The sequence below is a fragment of the Oreochromis aureus genome, linkage group 1, assembly GCF_013358895.1.
Source record: "Oreochromis aureus strain Israel breed Guangdong linkage group 1, ZZ_aureus, whole genome shotgun sequence".
Taxonomy (NCBI): domain Eukaryota; kingdom Metazoa; phylum Chordata; class Actinopteri; order Cichliformes; family Cichlidae; genus Oreochromis; species Oreochromis aureus.
This window is the reverse complement of record NC_052942.1, coordinates 40,141,321-40,160,742: the sequence shown is the minus strand read 5'-3', so window position 1 is coordinate 40,160,742 and position 19,422 is coordinate 40,141,321. Positions and strand designations below refer to the sequence as shown.

Below are 19,422 nucleotides of genomic sequence, written 5' to 3'. Positions count from 1 at the left end.
AAGTATCAAGTATGAGATTACATCTCAACTGATGATCTGTCTCTCTCACACACACACACACACACACACACACACACACACACACACACACACACACACACACACACACACACACACACACACTTTCCCATTAGAAGAAAACACGTCTGTGAATTAGCTGCTTGTGTGCAGGCCTGGCTGCTGCTGAGTTAGGGGTGGAGGCCTCTCTGTGCTTGGCACTCGAGGTCGCCTACAGTCAGTTCAGCTGGAGATCCCCTCTAATTACACCGGGGCAAAAATGTGTCAGATTCTCCTCCTGAAAAGGGGATAATCTGAAAGTGACGGGAAAGATGGACAAACATATGAAGCTGTTTGTAACAGGGCTACACAAAGTGTTTCTTGGTAGTTCCACCAACTATGACACAAAGCAGGAAGTTTGGAGTCCATCACTGAGAGATTTCCTGTTTTCTTCTTTCACAAACAGACAAAACTGCATCATCTGCATATCGCTGTGTTTTGTGAGTGTTAGAAAGTGATCAACATGCAATACAAGCCCCTGGGACACGCTTATGAAGACAAGATAACTGACTGACATTCAATATGAAGTGTGAAATAATGTTCTCACACTCAGCAAAGAAAAAAATCCAAAAAGCTCTGTGTGGGTCGTTATTCCCATCAGAGTTACTAATCCGAACAAGACGCACCCCCAGAGGCAAAACTCCCAGAAAACTCCTCACTGAGCAACATGCACATTATGTAGGAGTAGGTCACAGGTCATAGTTATAGATTTGTACATAACTACAGCTACAGTATTTCTAACTAACTCAGAAGCTCATTCTCTTTCTTTATAAAAATACTTTCTTTAAAGATAAAACACATTAAAGTGAGGTCAGAGGTCAAATGCGATGCGATATTTGGATGCAAACTGTAATGTGATATTTAGCATCATTCATCAGTACAAATAACAGCAGTAAGAATCACTCTGACCATTCAGATCAAAGGAGAGGTCAGAGGTCATTGTAACATTATACTTCCTGTATGATGACAATACACACAACGTTACACGATGATGACAGTGAGTACCACACATATTAAGCAGAGCCACACTGTTACTGAAAGAACAATATGTATTTTTCATCCACTGACAGTTATTGATCCATGTGACAGATCATCTGACGCAGAGCTAAAAATCATGAAAATAAAGATCAATGGGCCACTAATCATACATCATTTTGAACAGACTATCGTGTAGGTGTACAAAGAAACAATCACTGCTGTATTTCAGGGACACGCTGCTTTAATGCACTAAAACTTCTTTCTTCTAAAACCTGATGAATGCAGGCTTTGGCACAAATTTACTGCTGCCTTCAGAAACACAAAGATGCCGGTGGAGGACCTGTGAGACATCCGTCGCCTCTCTTTGATTAGATTTGAGCCACTTTCTACTGTTCTTTGAAGGAAGCAGTACACAGCTTTGTATGAAACGTTACTCTTCATTTAATAAAAAACAAGAAGACGCTGAGGCTGCGATGAAACACATCAGACACTTGGCTGGCTGCATTCAGCTCACATGGTTGGAAAGTCTCATTGTGATCATTAACACTGCGTCTTTGAACACCTACGGAGATGCTGCAGTAAAAATATAATTAATTTATGATAAATGATTCTATAATTCATTAACTGTCATTTACAACTTACAAACAGTTTAATTTCATAGTAGGAAAAACAAACAACAAACAAGCATGTTTGTTTATAACACTGATATCTGTGACCACACAACTCCTGCAGAAGATAAACTACGAGCTTTTTCACTGTTGTGCAAATCTCTGACTGCTGTCGCTCTCAGAGACGTCCTGCTGGGCAATGACACTGTCTAAATAGTGAAAACAATCATAAGTAACCTTTGCACTGTGATTTAAGGTGTCGCCAAAGAGACATTGCAGCTGACTGTGTGTTATCTCCATCACAGACTAATGGAGGCAGGCTCTGTTCTCTGAGACTAACAGCAGTCTCTGAGCTCTACTGGATCTTGCCCAGTGGTGCCATTCTCCAGTCCATTAGGATCTGATTTCCGCCATGGAAACATCACTCAGAAGCCATTCTCCATCTCTGTGTCTGTAATGTACCATCACTGCCGGCTAGCCTGGAGCAATCATCCATCCATCCCACCATCCCTTCATCTCTGCATGCAGCAGGCAGGCAGGCAGCCCCACCCAGAGCGAGGCACAAACCATGATCTAATGTTTATATAGGAACGCCTGCAGCTCTCTGGCTGAGGAAGGGGGATTCAGGATCAGACCTTGACCAGTGTGGAGTTTTTAAGGCCAGCACCAGTAACAGTGTTACTTTAGTTGGTGTATAATGTGCTCTGGCTCTCTAAGAATAACACTCCAGCTGGGTTGTGCTTTTTTCTAAGTAATACAGACATTCTTGCACTCAGGCTGCCAGCAGCTGTATTTTAGTGCCGATAGGATCTTTAAAGCTACAGCCAGTGGAATTTGAAACTTAACGACTTCAGCGACCCGCTGAATCTTAGTGAGGTTTCATCTCTATCGCGCCGCTCGTCCCTCATTCGTCTTCAGCCTGAGCGAGGCCACGTTTAGTCGTGCGCCGTTACGTGGCATTGGTACTGCATCGCAAATGATGGAGTCACAGAGTGAGATGCATCTGCTGTCTGTCACATTTATGGGAATTCTGCTATAGAACCAATACAAGGAATTACATGTCAAATGTGACTATAGACACTCAGCATTCATCAGCATTCTTCGTGCTACGTGACAATAATGACAGGGAAAATAATCCCCACTCTCCCAAGGTGCCATTTAATGTTAGACGGGGAGCTCAAAGCTCCTCTTGTGCACCTTTGGACTATTTTCAGTGCAGCTGATTTTGGCTCGATCTCCGAAGCCCCATTTTTTGTGCACGTTTCTATATGATGCATGCTGGATCTCCTCCAGAGTGTTTAAACGGTCATCCTTCAAACTGAAGTTCACTTTGGAGAAGAGGACAAAGTTTCAGGCTGTAAAAATGTTCAGCATTACTGTGTTGGTGTGACCAAAAAAAGCTGTGCGTGGTGCCACGATGGAGCCCGCCGTAACAGATCGGTTTGTGCCGAATGTCCTCCCTCACATGGAACAGAGGAAGGTGATGATGACAGATGTGAAGATCACGGGCCCGTAAATCACACGGCTCTCATCAGCAGCCACGATCCTTCACGCTGACACGGATGCTGATGTTTGCTCACGGTTAGATGCATGGGAGTATCTGTACTTCTAATTTCACTTTTTACCTTACATTATTTCCATATAAAGGTCTTCAGTTGTGCGCACTCACAGGCTGATATCTCAGCTCAATAAAAACCCTCGCAGGTTTGGATATAACCAGCAGAAAGACATTATACCTCTCCATCATATCAGAATTGGATGAAACAGCCGTGGCCAGATCAGAGCTTCAATCAGGCACTATATGCATTTGCAGAACCATTTATCTGTCTCACTGTAAAAACACTAATCCATCACTGAGCAGGAAAATGAAACGCTAAAAATTGCATGAAGAAAAGTCATCTCAAAGGGCCAGCTGCCCAGAAAAATATTGTTTTTCAGCACGGCTGCGTTTTAAACCATCTTTTCCATTCATAAGTATTGGCGACTAAATTCTGCTGAGCCAGGAGAAGATGTGCCACCTCTGAGAAAGATCAGCGTTTTTACACCGGCCCTGTATATTCATTGGTCAGAAGGAAGAGGGAGGGGGTTTCCCGCTGCGCTGCCTGACCAGCGAGCATTCGTGAGGGGGGGGGGTATAGACAGGAAGTGATTAGGCTCTGCAGAGGTGGAAACTGGTGCTCCTTCATTCGGACTTCGGGATCAAATAAGCTTACGCTTCAGACTGCTCGAAACATTCAGTTTCACACTGTTGTCTGTTTGTCCAAACGGTTGTATAAGGCACAGAAGCCCCGCCCACCTGCTGGCCAAAATGTTTGCTTACAAGGCCCAGCAAATCAGGGCAAAACTTGGCTTAAAGGGGGAGGGGCTAAAAACACCTGTTTTCAGAAGATGAACTGAGAGGTGTCACGTAGGCCAGGTATAATGCAAAGAAGGATTTTGCAAAAAAGGAGTTCTTAGGATAATCCAGTAAGTCCAAATATGTTGTTGAAACAGGGAACACGGCCCCTTTAAGGTCGGGGTGAAGTGTTCTCACAGAGTCAGGAAAGATCACAGAGATGGTTTAAAGATACTCTGCGGTTAGGTTTACGGAAAATTCATGGTCAGTGTTGAAAACTTAGTTTAGAGAAGCTGATGTTTGCTAAAAAGGGAAAAACCCGTGATCAAGATTTTAACGGAGGGATGAAATCATGGCCGAGCGTGGAAAAAGTGAGTAGGACGTGAAAAAGTGCTTTGGCAGGTTAGCATGGGAAAAGAAAGGAGAGAAGATAGCGACCACGATTAAATGACACGAAACACTTCCTGCTGTGGGCTCTGATTTCACATTTAGGAGACTTTAGGAACTCAAACTGACTGAAAGAGGTTTTGACAAGAGTATCTGCACCACCGCAGGAAGCCACTTATCAAAGTGTAACGGACGGTCGTTGAGAGGTTTTATTTTCTGGGCTTGGAGATTTGTTTCGGCGCACAGACACGATTGTTCATTTAAAGTGAAAACACGACTTCTTTACCAAAAAACAAACCATAAACAGGCAGAATGTGGAAGTTGGGCTTTTTCACGAGCTGGTCAGCTACTGAGAGGAGAGTGAGAGGCAGGGAGGAAGAGACAAAGAGCTGGGCTGTGGCTGGCTGTGGAGGAGGGGGAGGAGGGATGATGAAGGAGGAGGCTGAGGATGAGGAGGCGAAGGAGGAGGGGGAGCGTTGTGTTGTGCTGCATTGTGTGCTGGCGGCTCCAGCTGCCCTGCCGCTGTGCTGCTTGGCTCACCCAGCGTCTGGCAGGTGGCCAATCACAGCGCAGGAAAGCAGTGCCACTTCAGTTCAGTGTGTCAGAACGAACAGGGGAGGGAGGAGATACAGAGATGTAAGGAAGACGAGAGGAGGGAGGCGTGGGGGGGAAGCAGATTGGGGAGAGAGGGACGAGAGGAGGAGAAGATGGAAATGGGAGGAGGCAGGAGGAGAAAAGGGAGGGAGAGGCAGACGGCGCTGCATCCGCACCTCCGGATCGAGCAGCAGCCTGCACCATTTCCTCAGAGCTGCACGAGGAGGCAAAGCATTCCTGCAGCTGCATCAGGAGTGCAGCTCTGAGGAAAAAACCAAAGACTATACCTGCATGCTGATGAGTCACAGCCACCTCTCCACCTGTCAGCAACACGAGGGAAAACGAATCTCGCATTTCCTGTTTTCACTCCCTTTGTCACCTGTCATTTCCCCGAGTGACGCGCACAAATGACACCGACTTAAAAACTACTCTGTCCCGCCGAAGACGTCCGAGCCAGCCCTCGCCTCGCAGGCCTCGGCGCCTTCACTGGGTTCCTGTGTGTTTTGGTTTGTGTTGGGATTAAAGGTGATGATTAATACCACATGATGGGAGCAGAGACGCTGTGTGCACAGGAAGAGACAGGAAGGAGACTTTCTACTGTAAAAATGTGTCCGTCCCATTTTCCTTTGTCTAACCTTGAATGTGGATCAGGTTACAGACTGTGGCACACACACACAGACACACACAGACACACACAGACACACACAGTCTCTGCAACCTGCCACAGACGGACAACTTACCTCTCAGAGCATCACAAAAGGAGAAAAACATGTCTGCAGTGCTAATTGAGAAGCACGTCGTTTGTGTACGTGCGTGCACGAGCGCTACGTGCCGGCCCCGCTCTACACCACATGAACATGCTGCACCCTTCCACCTCCATCTGTGTCTGCTTTCTGCTGTTCCTCCTCTCTGTCTGTTACACAGCACGCCGTTTGCCACCCACCTTTGATTTAATGAAGGTTCCTGCTTTTCTATTTTTTCCCCCCACATAGCTTCAGGTGATGCAGTTTGTTTGTAACACGGCGGAAGCTTCCTGCTTGTATGTTAATGTCCTACAGCGAGACTATAAATGACACGAAACACCACAGAATCTATTCTGTATAATCTATTGCTATCAGTGTTAGAGGTGAAGATCAAAACACAGATTTAGTCCCATCACGGCAGGACTGAGATTTATTGGATTTCAGTCAGTCTTTAATTTTAACTTCTAACGATCATGAAAACAAAAAGACTGAGCAAACCTTTCTCCTGTGCAGCGTTGCTCTCGTCCCTCCTTAAAGCTTGATCACTGTTTAGTTCAGCTCCAGCCATCTTAGTCAAAGTCAAATTTATTTATCAAACACGTTTAAAACAACAACTGTTGACCAAAGAGCTGCACACTAACAATAATCAAAACATAGGAAGATGTGACAAAATTTAAGAACAGAAGCAGAAAATGTTGAGTAAGAAATAAGACAAATAAAAGCAGCAAAAACTGATTCTGATTTAAAAGTCAGGGAATAAAAGACGTGTTTTCCTGATGTGAAGCAGCGGCCACAGCAAAGGCCGGATCTCCTCTTTAATCCGGACCTCGGGACAGCCAGGAGCGTTTGATCCGCAGACCTCAGTGATCCTGCAGGAGTGTTCCCGTTCAAAAGATCGGAGAGGTATGAGGGTGCTAACCGAATAATAAAATCTTAAAATCAATTCAAAGACTAACTGGCAGCCAGTGTAAGGATGCTAGTATGGGGGTAACCGTGCTGCAGTCGGCTAACCGATGACAGACTGACACCTGAATAAAGACCAAAGTCGAGGCGAGATGAAATGAAGGCATGAGCAGCTCTCTCAAAGTCTCTCAAACAGAGGAACGGCTTCACTTTTGCAAACAGCTGGAGATGAAATAAAATAAAATATCAATTTCTAACAAGGTCAGGGGGACCAAACCCAGTGACCTCTGTGTTCTGTTCATTTATATTAAGAAAGTTTAAAGCCATCCATGCTTTAGCATCCTCCAAACAATCTCGTAAACCCTTCAGAGGACTCGCAGTCATCGTCTGCATAACAATGAAAGGAGATGTCATGTTTTAACAAAGCTCCAAAAGCTTCTACAGGTGAACCTGTGGGAGGTTTAATCCGGCTGTCGCTGAATTGTGAATCTGCTCCTTCAGCCCAGCCTGACATCCTGCAGCGGTTACGCAAACCCCCCATCAGGGTTTAACTTTCTACCTCACAACCCGTGAGTTGTGTAACGCTCCACCTGCATGGCTTTTTAAATTTATTGGTCAGACTCTTTGGCTTCAGTAGAAATTCCTCGTTCCAAGAAAAAGGGCTGAAATGCTTTTAATTGTATGATTTCAGCAGCCGTACATGGTCGGCTTTGGCACCAGTGCCTCGAATCTCAGGACTGGATGCCAAGAAATAATGGTGCTAAATAAAAGGTGCATTAGGAGGCTGGAGGGGTGGCAGCTGTGGGAGAAGACCTTGGTTCATGTCCTGTTTGGGGTGTCTTTGTGGCTAAGGTTAGCTGTTAGGTCTGTGAAAAGCTTGGGCTTGGTTAAAATTCAGCCCTCACCACATTAACGCTCTTCCCCGTCATCAGGCTGCTCGCCGCTCGGTCAGGCCTCCTCTCTGTGTTTGATTGCAGGAGAGGTTTCAGGTGTGCAATCATCCAATGGCCTACAGCGGCTTACACACCCCTTCAGCCACACCGTAGATTCTCACACACTTCAGTGTAATGCTTGTTGATGAGCTCTTTGCTCTTCTTGCTTACCGAACGTGTTTCTGTCACCTTTATTAATATTATTCCACTCCATCTGTCTCCTGTCAGCTCCGCTCTGCATTATCTCTGGCTCCTGTTATTATATTTAACTTCTCTGGTGCTTTTATATTTTTTAAATATTGATTCTTAGATTGTTTTTTAGGTCGTGTTTATTTTACAGATGAGATCCTCGCTGGGTTTTCCGTTTCATTTCTGCTTCCTTGTTCTTTTTCCCACCTTTGTGTTCACCTTTCCTTGCATCCTTCTTCTTCTGTGCTAAAGTCTGTAATCACACAGTGTGTGTCAGACCTTCTTCTTCTGTTTTCTCTGTACTGAAGTCTGTTTTTACCCGTCCTCCTCTGTCGGTGCTGCTGAGAGTGTAAAAGTGTGACAGTGAAGGTGAGGAGAAAGTAAAAATGGGCGTGTCTTTAAATGGCAACAAAGCGGAGAATGACAGAAGCGCAAACAAAATCAGTCCATTATTATGAATGGATTGATTTTCATGTTAAACATCTCCTGTTTTGTTTATAAACTTGATAGTTTTGTTTTTGATGTTTCATTTAAATTTACAAAGTTAGGAAAGCCTGACGTTTCCCTTTACATACGAGAGGCTTCCAGTCTCTTCCTCACAATGACAAATACAGTTTATTAATTAAAGTAAGGTACTGCACAGCTGCTCGATGTCTGCAGGTTCTCACAGAGCGTCTTAAGAAAAAGCAGCTCTTTCCCCGGCTACCTTCGGGCCGGGCTGTGTCTGCGACTCTGACCGTCGCTGTGGCTTCAGCCGTTTCTAGCAGTGACACACTGAGCTTTAATGATGCTGATGCCATGCAGCAGATTCATGCAGCTCACAGATTCAGCCAGTGTCTCCTGTCACAGCTCACAAACAGCTGCTGCGTACAGTCACACATCAGCCTTTAAAACGAGTAGCGAGCACACAACATGTCAACACGACCGGACCAGAACGCCAACGTGAGGATCAGAGGCAATGTGCAGCATGCTCCGAGTAATCCTTCAACTCTTGTTGTGGTATTTGGAGGTTTGAACGCTGAGGTGAATAACTGAGTCACTGATATCATCAGCAGGTGACCTCCTCCACCCATAGACAGGCTCAGCCAATTGTCATCCACTCCAAACAGATTAGGACTAAGATTACAAAGGCGTAGCTTTCAGGAGGCTCCACAGTGTGGTGGTTTACACATTCACCTGACAATGAGCTATCCCCGGTTTGACCCCGTTGGGAAGGGCATCCAAAGTAAACAGATGGAAGTTTGGTGCTGGAAGTTTCTTCTTCTTCAGCTTTAATCTGAAGACTTGCCCAAACAAAGGCCCCGCTGACATCTACCAGACAGACAGAAGAATTTACCCTGATACATAAATATGTCAGTCTGTGTGCCATAAAGGTACAAATTAATGCATAAAACATCGCCAGGCTCAAATATCTGCTCGTCACAAGTGTGTAGTTAAAACATGGAGGTTTCAGGTGTGGTTAGCGTTGTGTGAGAGCAGATTTGAACCCAAACTATCACCTTATGTTACCTGAACCAAGCAGTGCCGAAACCCAACCAAACCAGGGTGTTTAAAAGCAAGAACAACTGAAGCAAGGTGATAACTGCTCACTGAGCCTGGTGGAGAACAATGTCTACACCCTCCCTGTCTGTGGGGCTGATGATGTTTGAAATAAAGGTGCCACTGGTGAGGAAGACTTCATTTCCAGGGCCGTGGAGTGGCCTTTGAACACTGTAGCTGGAACAGCCACACTGGGTCTTTGTGCAGCGCTGTGATCTGCATTACCTCGCTAACGTCCTGTACGTGCACACATGAGGTCAGGGTGCCGGAGCGAGGAGCGGCGCGCCGACAGGCTGCTCTGTATCCTGTGACCTACTGCTTACTGTGACCCAGCGTCTGTGTCTGCAGCCCTGCAGCCGCGGTGCAGTGACTGGCAGAGCGATCGCTAAGCCCTGTCTGTCGCTCTCCGGGTTAAAGCGGGCTAAGCTTTTCTTCCTCTCATTAAAAGGCATACGGGTAATCGCCCCTAAGCAGCAGCTGGCTAACGCCTAATACCCAACAACAAAGATCAGCCGTGATGCTGCGATCGGTGTCCGTCTGGGTTTAAGAAAGAGCAGCGGGGCAAACTGAGGGCCCGTGCGGTGGCACTTTATTTCCTCGGACCTCCAAAGCTTAGGGAGAATTTTACAGAAGAATGAACACAAGCAGAGAGGGAAATGTAGATAAACGCAGCTGCAAGAAGTGCTGCTCTGGGTCATTTCTCTACAACGAACAGAGTGGAGGCTTCAGAGCGGAGCAGAGCGGGGAGGGTTTCATGTTTCTGGAATGCTCTCCACATATCAGGGTTAGGTGCAGCCAGCAGCAATGCAGGCCTTTTATTCAAATACAACAACTCAGCTTAGCCACAAACAGATAAATATTTGATTCTGCACTCGGTGGATGAGTTAGCGACGCAGATCCAGAAAGGAAGGGATGATGTAAGAGACATTTGATAAATCCCGCACGGTGCACGTGTGCTCGACTCGAAATCGGAAACGTGCAGATGCACAGATGTAGTCGAGGATTTAAGAAAGTATGAAACGCATTTATTGTATGCACAAAGGAGGAAAATCGGGACGAGATGAATGGTGAGGGGGAAGCTGAGGTGTCAAATATCAACAAGAGGATCCCATCGCATCTCCTCCTCCGGCTCCTCCTCATTAGCATTGGCATTGTGCTCCTGGAGTGAGGTGACAAAGCAAAATGCTTCTGGTCTCAACGGTTTTTGAATCGGCTTGAAATCCCCTTTGTGTTGGTCAAAGGCCCCCTGACCGAACAGCCCCCACCCACCGGTCCACCGCCTCCACCATCCTCCAGCCTCTCCCACCTCATCGCCTGGCAGTGCTCTTAACCTTTCAGCTTCATGATGCCGTGCTCAACTGAAGAAAGTGGCAGGGGTCAAAAAAGGCTCCAAGTGTCCCTCTCAGCACTGCACTGATCTCATGTCACCAAATACAGTTTTTATACTGGAGTTTATTCAAAAAGTAGAAAAAGTGAAGGACATATTTAATATTTAAATATTTAAAATTCAGAGAATACAGTTGAGTATGAGCATACACCAGTATAACACCGTGCTGTAAAATGCTACTGAGACACAGGCGGGTGCAGGTCTCTGATGAACCTGATGTATGACAGACTGCTCATAGGTTTACCTCTGTGAGGCTACAGCTGATCTGTTTGGGGACACATGCTGACACGATGCAGCACAGATGATATGAGTCCACACAGGACTGAGCGACTAATACGGCCTCCCAACTCTCACAGACACATCTGCTATGTAGAAATATGGTTGTGACCAAACTCCTGGAAAAATGTATAAAAGTATCTGATGGCTACATAACTATTTCCTAGTTGGTGACGCAGCTCTTATGTGCATTTTCTTGTACATTAGACACACAGACAGAGTGAAGTGCTGCTGAGGTTTTTCTCATTTTAAAATAACGATGCCCGTCCTCGCCTTCGCTCAGACTCGTCACCCACATGTAAATTATTAGAATCCCAAAGTAAAAATATGTGCATGACTGACAAAGTTTGAACTGTGCTGAACACATCAGAGCTGTTACTGTCATTGATTAGTGATCAGGTAGGACGTGCATATCTAATCAGGTTACTCCCTCCAAACTCTCTCGGGTTAAACATTAATGAGAAAACCACAGAGCCTCGCTCCAGTTTATTCAGATTTTTGTGTTTTCTGTTACAAAGATGAAGCACTGAAGAGGACGCCCAGACCCTCAGCGCTCATACTAAACCTGCATGCACTGACTCTATGTCCAAGCTGCAACAATAGAAACTCAAATAGATGCTAATGCTGTGAACAGTGTCGTCGTCGTGATGTGCAGAACAAACAGAGTTTGTTATTTTTAACCGTCACTAGTAAAATCAGGCAGAAACTGGTGAGTTCCAAAGACTCCTGTTATAATCAGCCCACCTGTGGCTACGATTACCAAACACACCAGTGAACTTCCACAGGGGGCGCTCTTGAGCGCATGCAGCTCCCAGAACTAAATCGTCATTGTGTTTTTGATAGAGAACAATCATTTTATTCTCACGTTTCCTAATTTCAGGTTTTAATGTAGTAAAATACCTTTCTGTGAATATTATGGACCACAAACCTTTCTTTATACAGTATCCTCCATTTTTATTTGAGGCATCAGAGGCAAAATCAGCTTCACTGCAAGGATGATTTTATTTCAGTTCAGTTCAGTTAAGTATTGATGATGGATTTGCAAAAACTAAAATACATGTGGATTTTTTGTCAAGAAACAGATGGAAAGAATTATTTTAGCTCTTTAGCTCTATTCACTCCAAAACAATGAGGATTAGCAATGCCCCCTCCCCTCTGCTATGCCCAGGCAGAACTGCAGTCAGTTTCTGTACAATGTGGATAAACAGGAAGTGGAACGGGTCAGAATCACAAAGAAAACATAACGATGTTGGCTGTGCACACCTAAAAATTGTATTTCAACCACACAAACAAACAGATAACACACACACACATGTTGGGTATTCATATCCTGTGGGGACATCTAATTGACAACATGCTTTCCCTAACCCCTTACCCTACCATTTCCCTGGAAAAGTGAATGCCTAACACTAACCCTTAGCCTAAACCTAACCATAACTATAACCCTGACACTAAAACAACATTTTGAGTCTCAAAAAATGCCTTCAGACTTGTGGGGACCAGGATTTTGGTCCCCATAAGGGCTGTTGGTCCCCACAAAAATATGAATACACACACACACACACACACACAGTACTCAGGCACTGTATACATATGCTGCACACATATATGACATGAGGTGAGAGAATTATGTTGGCTCTGTTAACACTGAGGTTAATGATGACATCATAGGTGGCTGTGTTTGTCCATCTTTCATTTACAGTTTATTATTACTGCCTGGTCAAATTAAAGAGAAATAAAAGAATCTTGTGGAAGAGCGGCCGAGGTTGGAGAGATCCTCGGGGAAAGAACACATGTGATGCGTGATGAACGCGTGAACAGCTCCACTTCCTGCCAGCCGGCCTGAGCAGCGCGAACCGGGAAAGAGACAAAGAGCAAGACTGGGAACAAAGAGGTGGGCGTGCCTTTACAAGCGGGCCCGCCCAGTCATTGCGGGCAGCCAATCGGATCCCGGATATGCAAACGAGCCGCGGCACCGCATCGCCCCTGCCCAGGCGGTGACGTCACCCGCACATCTCTCTGTCTGGCTCTGCAAAGACTCAGACAGAAGCAACAGAGGAGCTGAGGGGAAGCCAGCACGGATTATTACCGCTGTGGAATAAACACGCGTTTTCCTGCAGCAGCACGGCTCGGCTCGAACCGGGACGTCCAGCTTCGACCTGGAAACCAAAGGGGGTGGATGGTTTTACTGTGGCTCCTTTGCGCTGCTTTCCCTCCCCTCCTCAGCCGCACTGGTTTCTTTGCACTGACCAGTTGTCTTTGAGAACCGGCTCCGGTGCCTCTCCCCTCTTCTCCTCCTCCTCTTCTTCCTCCTCTCTTCCCCTCTCCTTTCTTCGCCCTCCTTCCTGTATTATTTTCTGCCTTCCACCCGCAACCCTGCGAAGCCGCAAACATGCCCAGCTCGCTGTTCGCCGACAGCAGCGTCCAGGGAGACGCGCTGGACGACCAGAGAGCGCTGCAGATCGCCCTGGACCAGCTCTCCCTGCTCGGCTTGGACAACGACGAGAATCCGCTGTACGACAACGGCCAGGAGCCCCGGAAGAAGAGCGTCAACATGACGGAGTGCGTCCCGGTGCCCAGCTCCGAGCATGTGGCTGAGATCGTGGGCAGACAAGGTGTGTGTTTGTGTGTGTGTGTGAGACGGTTGGTGTTTGTCTTGCAGCACAGCTGAGCGCGGCCATGCACCCAAACAGCACCGTGTCCCGTGTGGGAGGACTGAATGCCAGCACACTCACACAGCGCATGTGTCACTTTTCCTGCTTTCAGGCTACATTTGCAGCTCTGCTGGTGAATTCGGCTTCCCTGTTCCCCCCCGGGCTTCAGTTTCTGTCTCGCCAGTTAGTCATACATTGTTCCTTCTCTATAAATACACGGCGGTGGGCGGCAGCGCGCACAGATTCAAGAAGTTGACATTTAAGTGGAATAAGTGCTTATTGAGATTAATAACAGGCCGTGCTGCTGCTGCCGAATTGAAGAGAAGCAGGAAGCAGCTCAGAAAAGACACCAAAGTCTTGCTGTTTGTCGTGCGTGCTCTGCAGGCAGGCACGCGTTTGTTAAAGTATTTGACAAAATGAGCGGAGTTTGGTTTCGAAGAATTAAAATGAAATCTGAGCTGTTTTGGATGAAGCCTGGCGATGACCGCTGACAGGATAGAGGTTATTATAATCATCATGTGGTGGACGTGTTTGTAGGTCACTGTGTGTGTGCGTGCGTGCGTGCGTTTTCCTCACAAATTCCTTGCTTAATGGCTGTGATGGTGATCGGATCGAATTAGGACAGCGGTCACGATGTTACCTTGCCTCGCAGGCTGCAGACGCCCATAGCTGCACAGATCTCTCAGTGTTTCCAGCTGTAGGGCTGCAGGGCGGGACTGGTGCTTGGTTACATATGCGGAATCTTTTCCCCTCCCTGTGCTGCTGCTGCTGCTCCCACAAAAACAAAAGGAACTGTAAGGACACTTTTCAGCAGCCACAGTGGGACATTTGTGCAGGAGGCTTGTTTACATCCCACACCATCACCTAGCCCCCTGCGTAGGGTTAAGTCAGGCTAGAAGCACGGAGAGGAAAAATGGTGGATTAGCGGTGACCTGGGGGTGTTATTTTAATGGGAGACTCTATCCTCTATCCTCATTTAACCTGCACCAATTTGACGCTAACTCTGGATTTAAACTGGTTTACAGGCTGAGTTTAGCTGGACTCGCCTTCCTGTGCTGGTTACATCAGCCTGTCCCACTCAGCTGGCTTTGCTTGGCTAATTATGTCATTCTTCCCGGGCTGTTTCCTCAGCTGGTCTTTTTGATAATAAAGATATGTGCCTGTGCTTCAGGGCGTTGGAATGCGAGTTAAAGCTCAGCTTCCAGGATATGAAGTCTTTACGTAGCTTTGCCCCCCTTTCCCCTGCGCTACAAAGAGTCTCGCAGCAGCCGTCCTCGTGTTTTCCTGAAGGAGACTTGCTCGCTGTTCTTTCTGTCCTGCTGTATGTTCGTGGCGGTGGCATGTGGTTTGAATTTGTTCTTCTCTAAAAGGGTTCCTCACCTGCTTTTTGAGGCTGCTCGCACTTTTTGAGAGACAACAACAAACACTCAGCATCTGTTCTGAGAACATGTGCCACATGTCAAGGTTCTACGTCCTCACTTTTCTTCTTTTGCTTCCTTTGCCTCAGGTTGCAAGATCAAAGCGCTGCGAGCAAAGACCAACACCTACATCAAGACTCCGGTGCGAGGCGAGGAGCCCGTTTTCGTGGTGACGGGCAGGAGGGAGGATGTGGCCATGGCCAGGAGGGAGATCATCTCGGCTGCAGAGCACTTCTCCATGATCCGAGCCTCCCGGAACAAAAACACCAGCCTGAACGGGAGCGGCACCCCGGTCCCCGGACCGCCTAACCTGCCCGGACAGACCACCATCCAGGTCCGGGTGCCTTACCGCGTAGTCGGGCTGGTCGTGGGGCCCAAGGGTGCCACCATCAAGCGGATCCAGCAGCAGACCCACACCTACATCGTGACCCCGAGCCGGGACAAGGAGCCGGTGTTTGAGGTGACGGGGATGCCGGAGAACGTGGACCGAGCACGTGAAGAAATCGAAGCCCACATCGCCATGAGGACCGGAGGCCTGATTGAGCTCCAGGACGAAAACGACTTCCACGCCAACGGCACCGACGTGGGCTTTGACCTGCACGGACACGCCACCCTGTGGTCCAAGCCCAGCGCGGGGATGACCCCCACCTCTGTACGCAAACCTTTCTCCAACTACCGCAACGACTCCTCCTCCTCCTTGGGCAGCGCCTCCACAGACTCCTACTTCGGCAACAACAGCTCGCGCATGGCCGACTACAGCCCCCCCAGCCCGGCACTCAGCTACACGGCCACCACCAACAACAACGGCAACAACAATAACAACAACATCAACGTCAACACCAACGGCAACGGGTTTGTTTACGGAAGCGACATCATCTCCCCCGACTGCACTGATCTGACTTTTGACTCCTCGCCAGGGTTTGACCCTACACCAGCCCCGCCGGGCCTCCTGTGGTCCCCGTACGACAGTCGCATGACCCCCTCCTCCACCGGAGGCAGCTCCCCCACCTCCACTTCAGCCATGTTCCCCACCAACAGCTCGGCTAATGCCAACGGGATCGCGGGGAGCCAGAGGAGGGTTAACGGCTGCACCCCGCAGCCTCGCCTGTCGCCTCCTCTCCACAGCCACAACGGCGGGCCCGCCGAGCACCCATTAGCCCGCAGGGTGCGCAGCGACCCGGGCGGTGGCCCACTCAGTTTCCCTGGCTACTCTGGCTCCATCGCCTCCTTGCCGGGCCCCCACCTACCCGGGGTCCCGTGCGACTCCTCGGCCTCGTCGTCGTCCTCCTCTTCCTCCTCGTCCACCTCCTCGGGCACCAGCCGAAAAGGTAGTCGCGATTGTTCGGTGTGCTTTGAGAGCGAGGTCATCGCGGCGCTGGTTCCCTGCGGGCACAACCTCTTCTGCATGGAATGTGCCAATCGGATCTGCGAGAGGAGCGACCCCAAATGCCCCGTCTGCCACACCGGCGTCACTCAGGCTATACGTATATTTTCATAAGAAGTGAAACCCTAGGACTGTCTCGGCGGCGAGACCGACTACAATAGCAACAACAGACTCTTCATACCGCTTTAACGATCAGCCAATCGCCAGTCTGAAAGTGTACATAGATATACATATGTATGTAAGAGAAGCTGCAGTATCCAGAAGAAGGGACAGACAGCCTTTGTGGGCTAGTTGTGAATAACGTACTGTAGCTTGGGGAAATATTTTCAACATCTAAGTGCATGTTTTAAATATTACAGTATAGTAATCAATAGTTCTAGTTAATTGTACACTATATTTATGAAGTGAAGAGAGACATTGGGGTCAGGACGGAGGTACGGGGGTCCGCCTGTAGACCGTTTCAAGTGTAGTGAGGGGGGGCGGCGGCTGGGAAACGTGGAGGGCGTCCGGCCTAACAGATACTGCAGCTCGAGGTCAGAAACCACGCGAGGGAGGGAGAGCAACAACATATCCTACATATATATGTATAGAATCAATTTCCACAAGTTGAAAGTTTTAAATGACATTACTACAGATTGAAGTATTTTATTCTTTTTTGACTTGAAAGATTATATTTCTTATTGCAAAGATGTTTACAGATATTTTAATTTAAGTTCAGTGAACTTTTTTGTAGCTGGGTTGAAATATTGTTCATTTTTTTAGTACGGCCTTACGGCATTTGATCACTGTATTATTTTAATATCACACGACTGTGGGAGCAAATCCGAGTCCACAAAAATGTGTATTTGACAGTATTCTGTTGGGATGGAGTTTTTATAGGTTCAGCAAAAAAAAAAGTCTTTTAAATCTGCTTCACCCAGCATATTTTTTATTCCGTAATATAAAGCATATTTTATTCTATATTATTATGAAACATTGAAATGTACAAAACTTAGTAAGTTGAACACAAAGAAACCGTTTATGCTTTCTAAAATTTGTATGAATTAGATTCCAGTGGGAATTACAGGCTTCTGTTGCACCACTATAGTTTTAGTATTTCTATTTTAATACATTTGTTTACCACTTGTTTATGTATATGTAGGTGAAGTTACTTGAGCGTAAATGTACTTTATTGAGCAAAGTTTAAGAACAAAGTATATTTTATTTTATGATAAAGGGCCTTTAACCTCATGGTCAAATACTAATATTATATTTGCTGAGACAAGATTTGAAAATGTATCAAGAGTTTTATTTTTCTGACATTTAAAGTTATACATGATAAAAAAAAAGTAATGGTGCTACTTCATGTTTTTTTAAGTATTTCTATATAAGTCCAATAAAAATGGTACATCGATGTTGGTGTCTGCTTCTCGTCCTTCCTTCACGCGTCGATGTGGATCATCGTCGGAGTCGTAATAGTTTTCCGAACGGCCGACCCCTCTCTGCTCCCTGATGGAAGCTCGGGGGTGGCGGGATTATCGCCGCAGCCTAATTATCGAGGATATGCTTTGACGGTGGGACTCGGTCTGCCTTATCGCTAATTAGAAGAGCTATGCGACCTATTCTTCTGCAGATCTGCTGGTGTGCAGACTGTAATCTGGCTCCTGTGGGCTTTGGTGGACTAATGAAGTGGGACATACTGAGAGATCTGAAAAAGTTAGGTGGTCGCGGTTTAGAAAACGTCTCGCTGTGTCACCAGTTGGTGAAAAAGCCGTCAGCTCATTGGGTCGTTTGGGAACCCGTTTATTGTACTGTAGAGCACTTTGGTTTAAAATGTTCTAACCTGCTAACTTAACCTGGAAAAAAGGCCAGAAAATTCAAATTTTTAAAGAAATTTAATACAAGTTTGTATAGATGAGTTTTCTTTGATATCATTTTGCTACATCTGGTATTTTTGTAGAGTTTAATGCTTAAAAATGAACACTGTGATTCAGGTTTTCACACTGATGATGCAGAGGCCTCAAAAACTCGTATTAAATATGATACACTTGGTGTTACAGGGTTAACTGACAGCTAATCGCCTACAAATTGAATGTGAGTCATTGAAGAGAAAAACACCTACAAAGTGTTCTTCAGATCCTCAAACGTGACCAGTTTCTGCCTTTTCTGCTTCTGTCATTTTAAAGTGAACATCTTTGAAGTTCAAACAAACTTTCACCTCACAGACAAGAAACAGTCGATTTTCCCCTAAAATCATTTTACAGAATTGCTGATCAATCAGCTGATTGAGAGAAAATAGTCCCTTACAGTAGGTGTTTGGTCAGATTCAGATATGTGCTGATTTGTGGCTTAATTCATTTAAACGTTTTGTTAAACTGGGAAAAAGTCGTGGAAATTGAACTAACGAGGCCGAGAGAGGCACCGGGTTCTTTATGCATCTGTGGTCACTGCTTTGGTTTCTCACTGGTTTACTAATGTCCAGAAAAAAGGCACCGTACGACAGTCAGTGATTTTATTTCACAAATCAATAAGAATGTTTTAAAAATTACTTTAAAAGGTGTCCAAGAATCAAAAACTCACAGCCAGATACAAAAGAAGGAAAAACACGGAATCATCGTAGCTGGGAAGACGAGGCCGGGGGATGTCAAAGTAAATGATTAATCAGCTGCTGGGATAATCATTTCTTCCATTAAATCTGCTTCTAATTACACATTAACCAACAGCCAGCCGACCTGGGGGGAGGGCGGAAATAAAGGCTGGTTTCTCAACCTTTGGGTCCTGGGACAGCGCCAGGAGGAAGAAGTACTAACAACAAGCTCCAGATCAGTTCCAGAAAACAGTTCAAACCCCGCCCCCTCGGTCCAACGAGCTCCACGCGTGCTGATGTCACGTCCTTGTGCCACAGCGGTTCAGACAGACGTCTCTCACTCAGCGGGGAAAGGATTTTTCACGTTATTGTAGGTCATGTGTCTGTTTGTATTTAATACAGCAGTATCTGACAGACACTCCATGTGCTCAGACTTCTTTTATCAGGTGTCCGTTTTATCAACATAAAAAAT

At 46.6% G+C, this 19,422-nt stretch overlaps 1 protein-coding gene across 1 annotated transcript; it reads left to right on the top strand.

Annotated features, from left to right (window-relative positions):
* Positions 1-12,321: 12,321 nt before the first annotated feature.
* mex3b (mex-3 RNA binding family member B) lies at positions 12,322-17,778 on the top strand. Its single transcript, XM_031738364.2, has 2 exons — positions 12,322-13,543; positions 15,090-17,778. Exons 1-2 carry the CDS (start codon positions 13,321-13,323, stop codon positions 16,496-16,498), a joined length of 1,632 nt encoding a protein of 543 aa, XP_031594224.1. The 5' UTR covers positions 12,322-13,320; the 3' UTR covers positions 16,499-17,778.
* Positions 17,779-19,422: the final 1,644 nt, after the last annotated feature.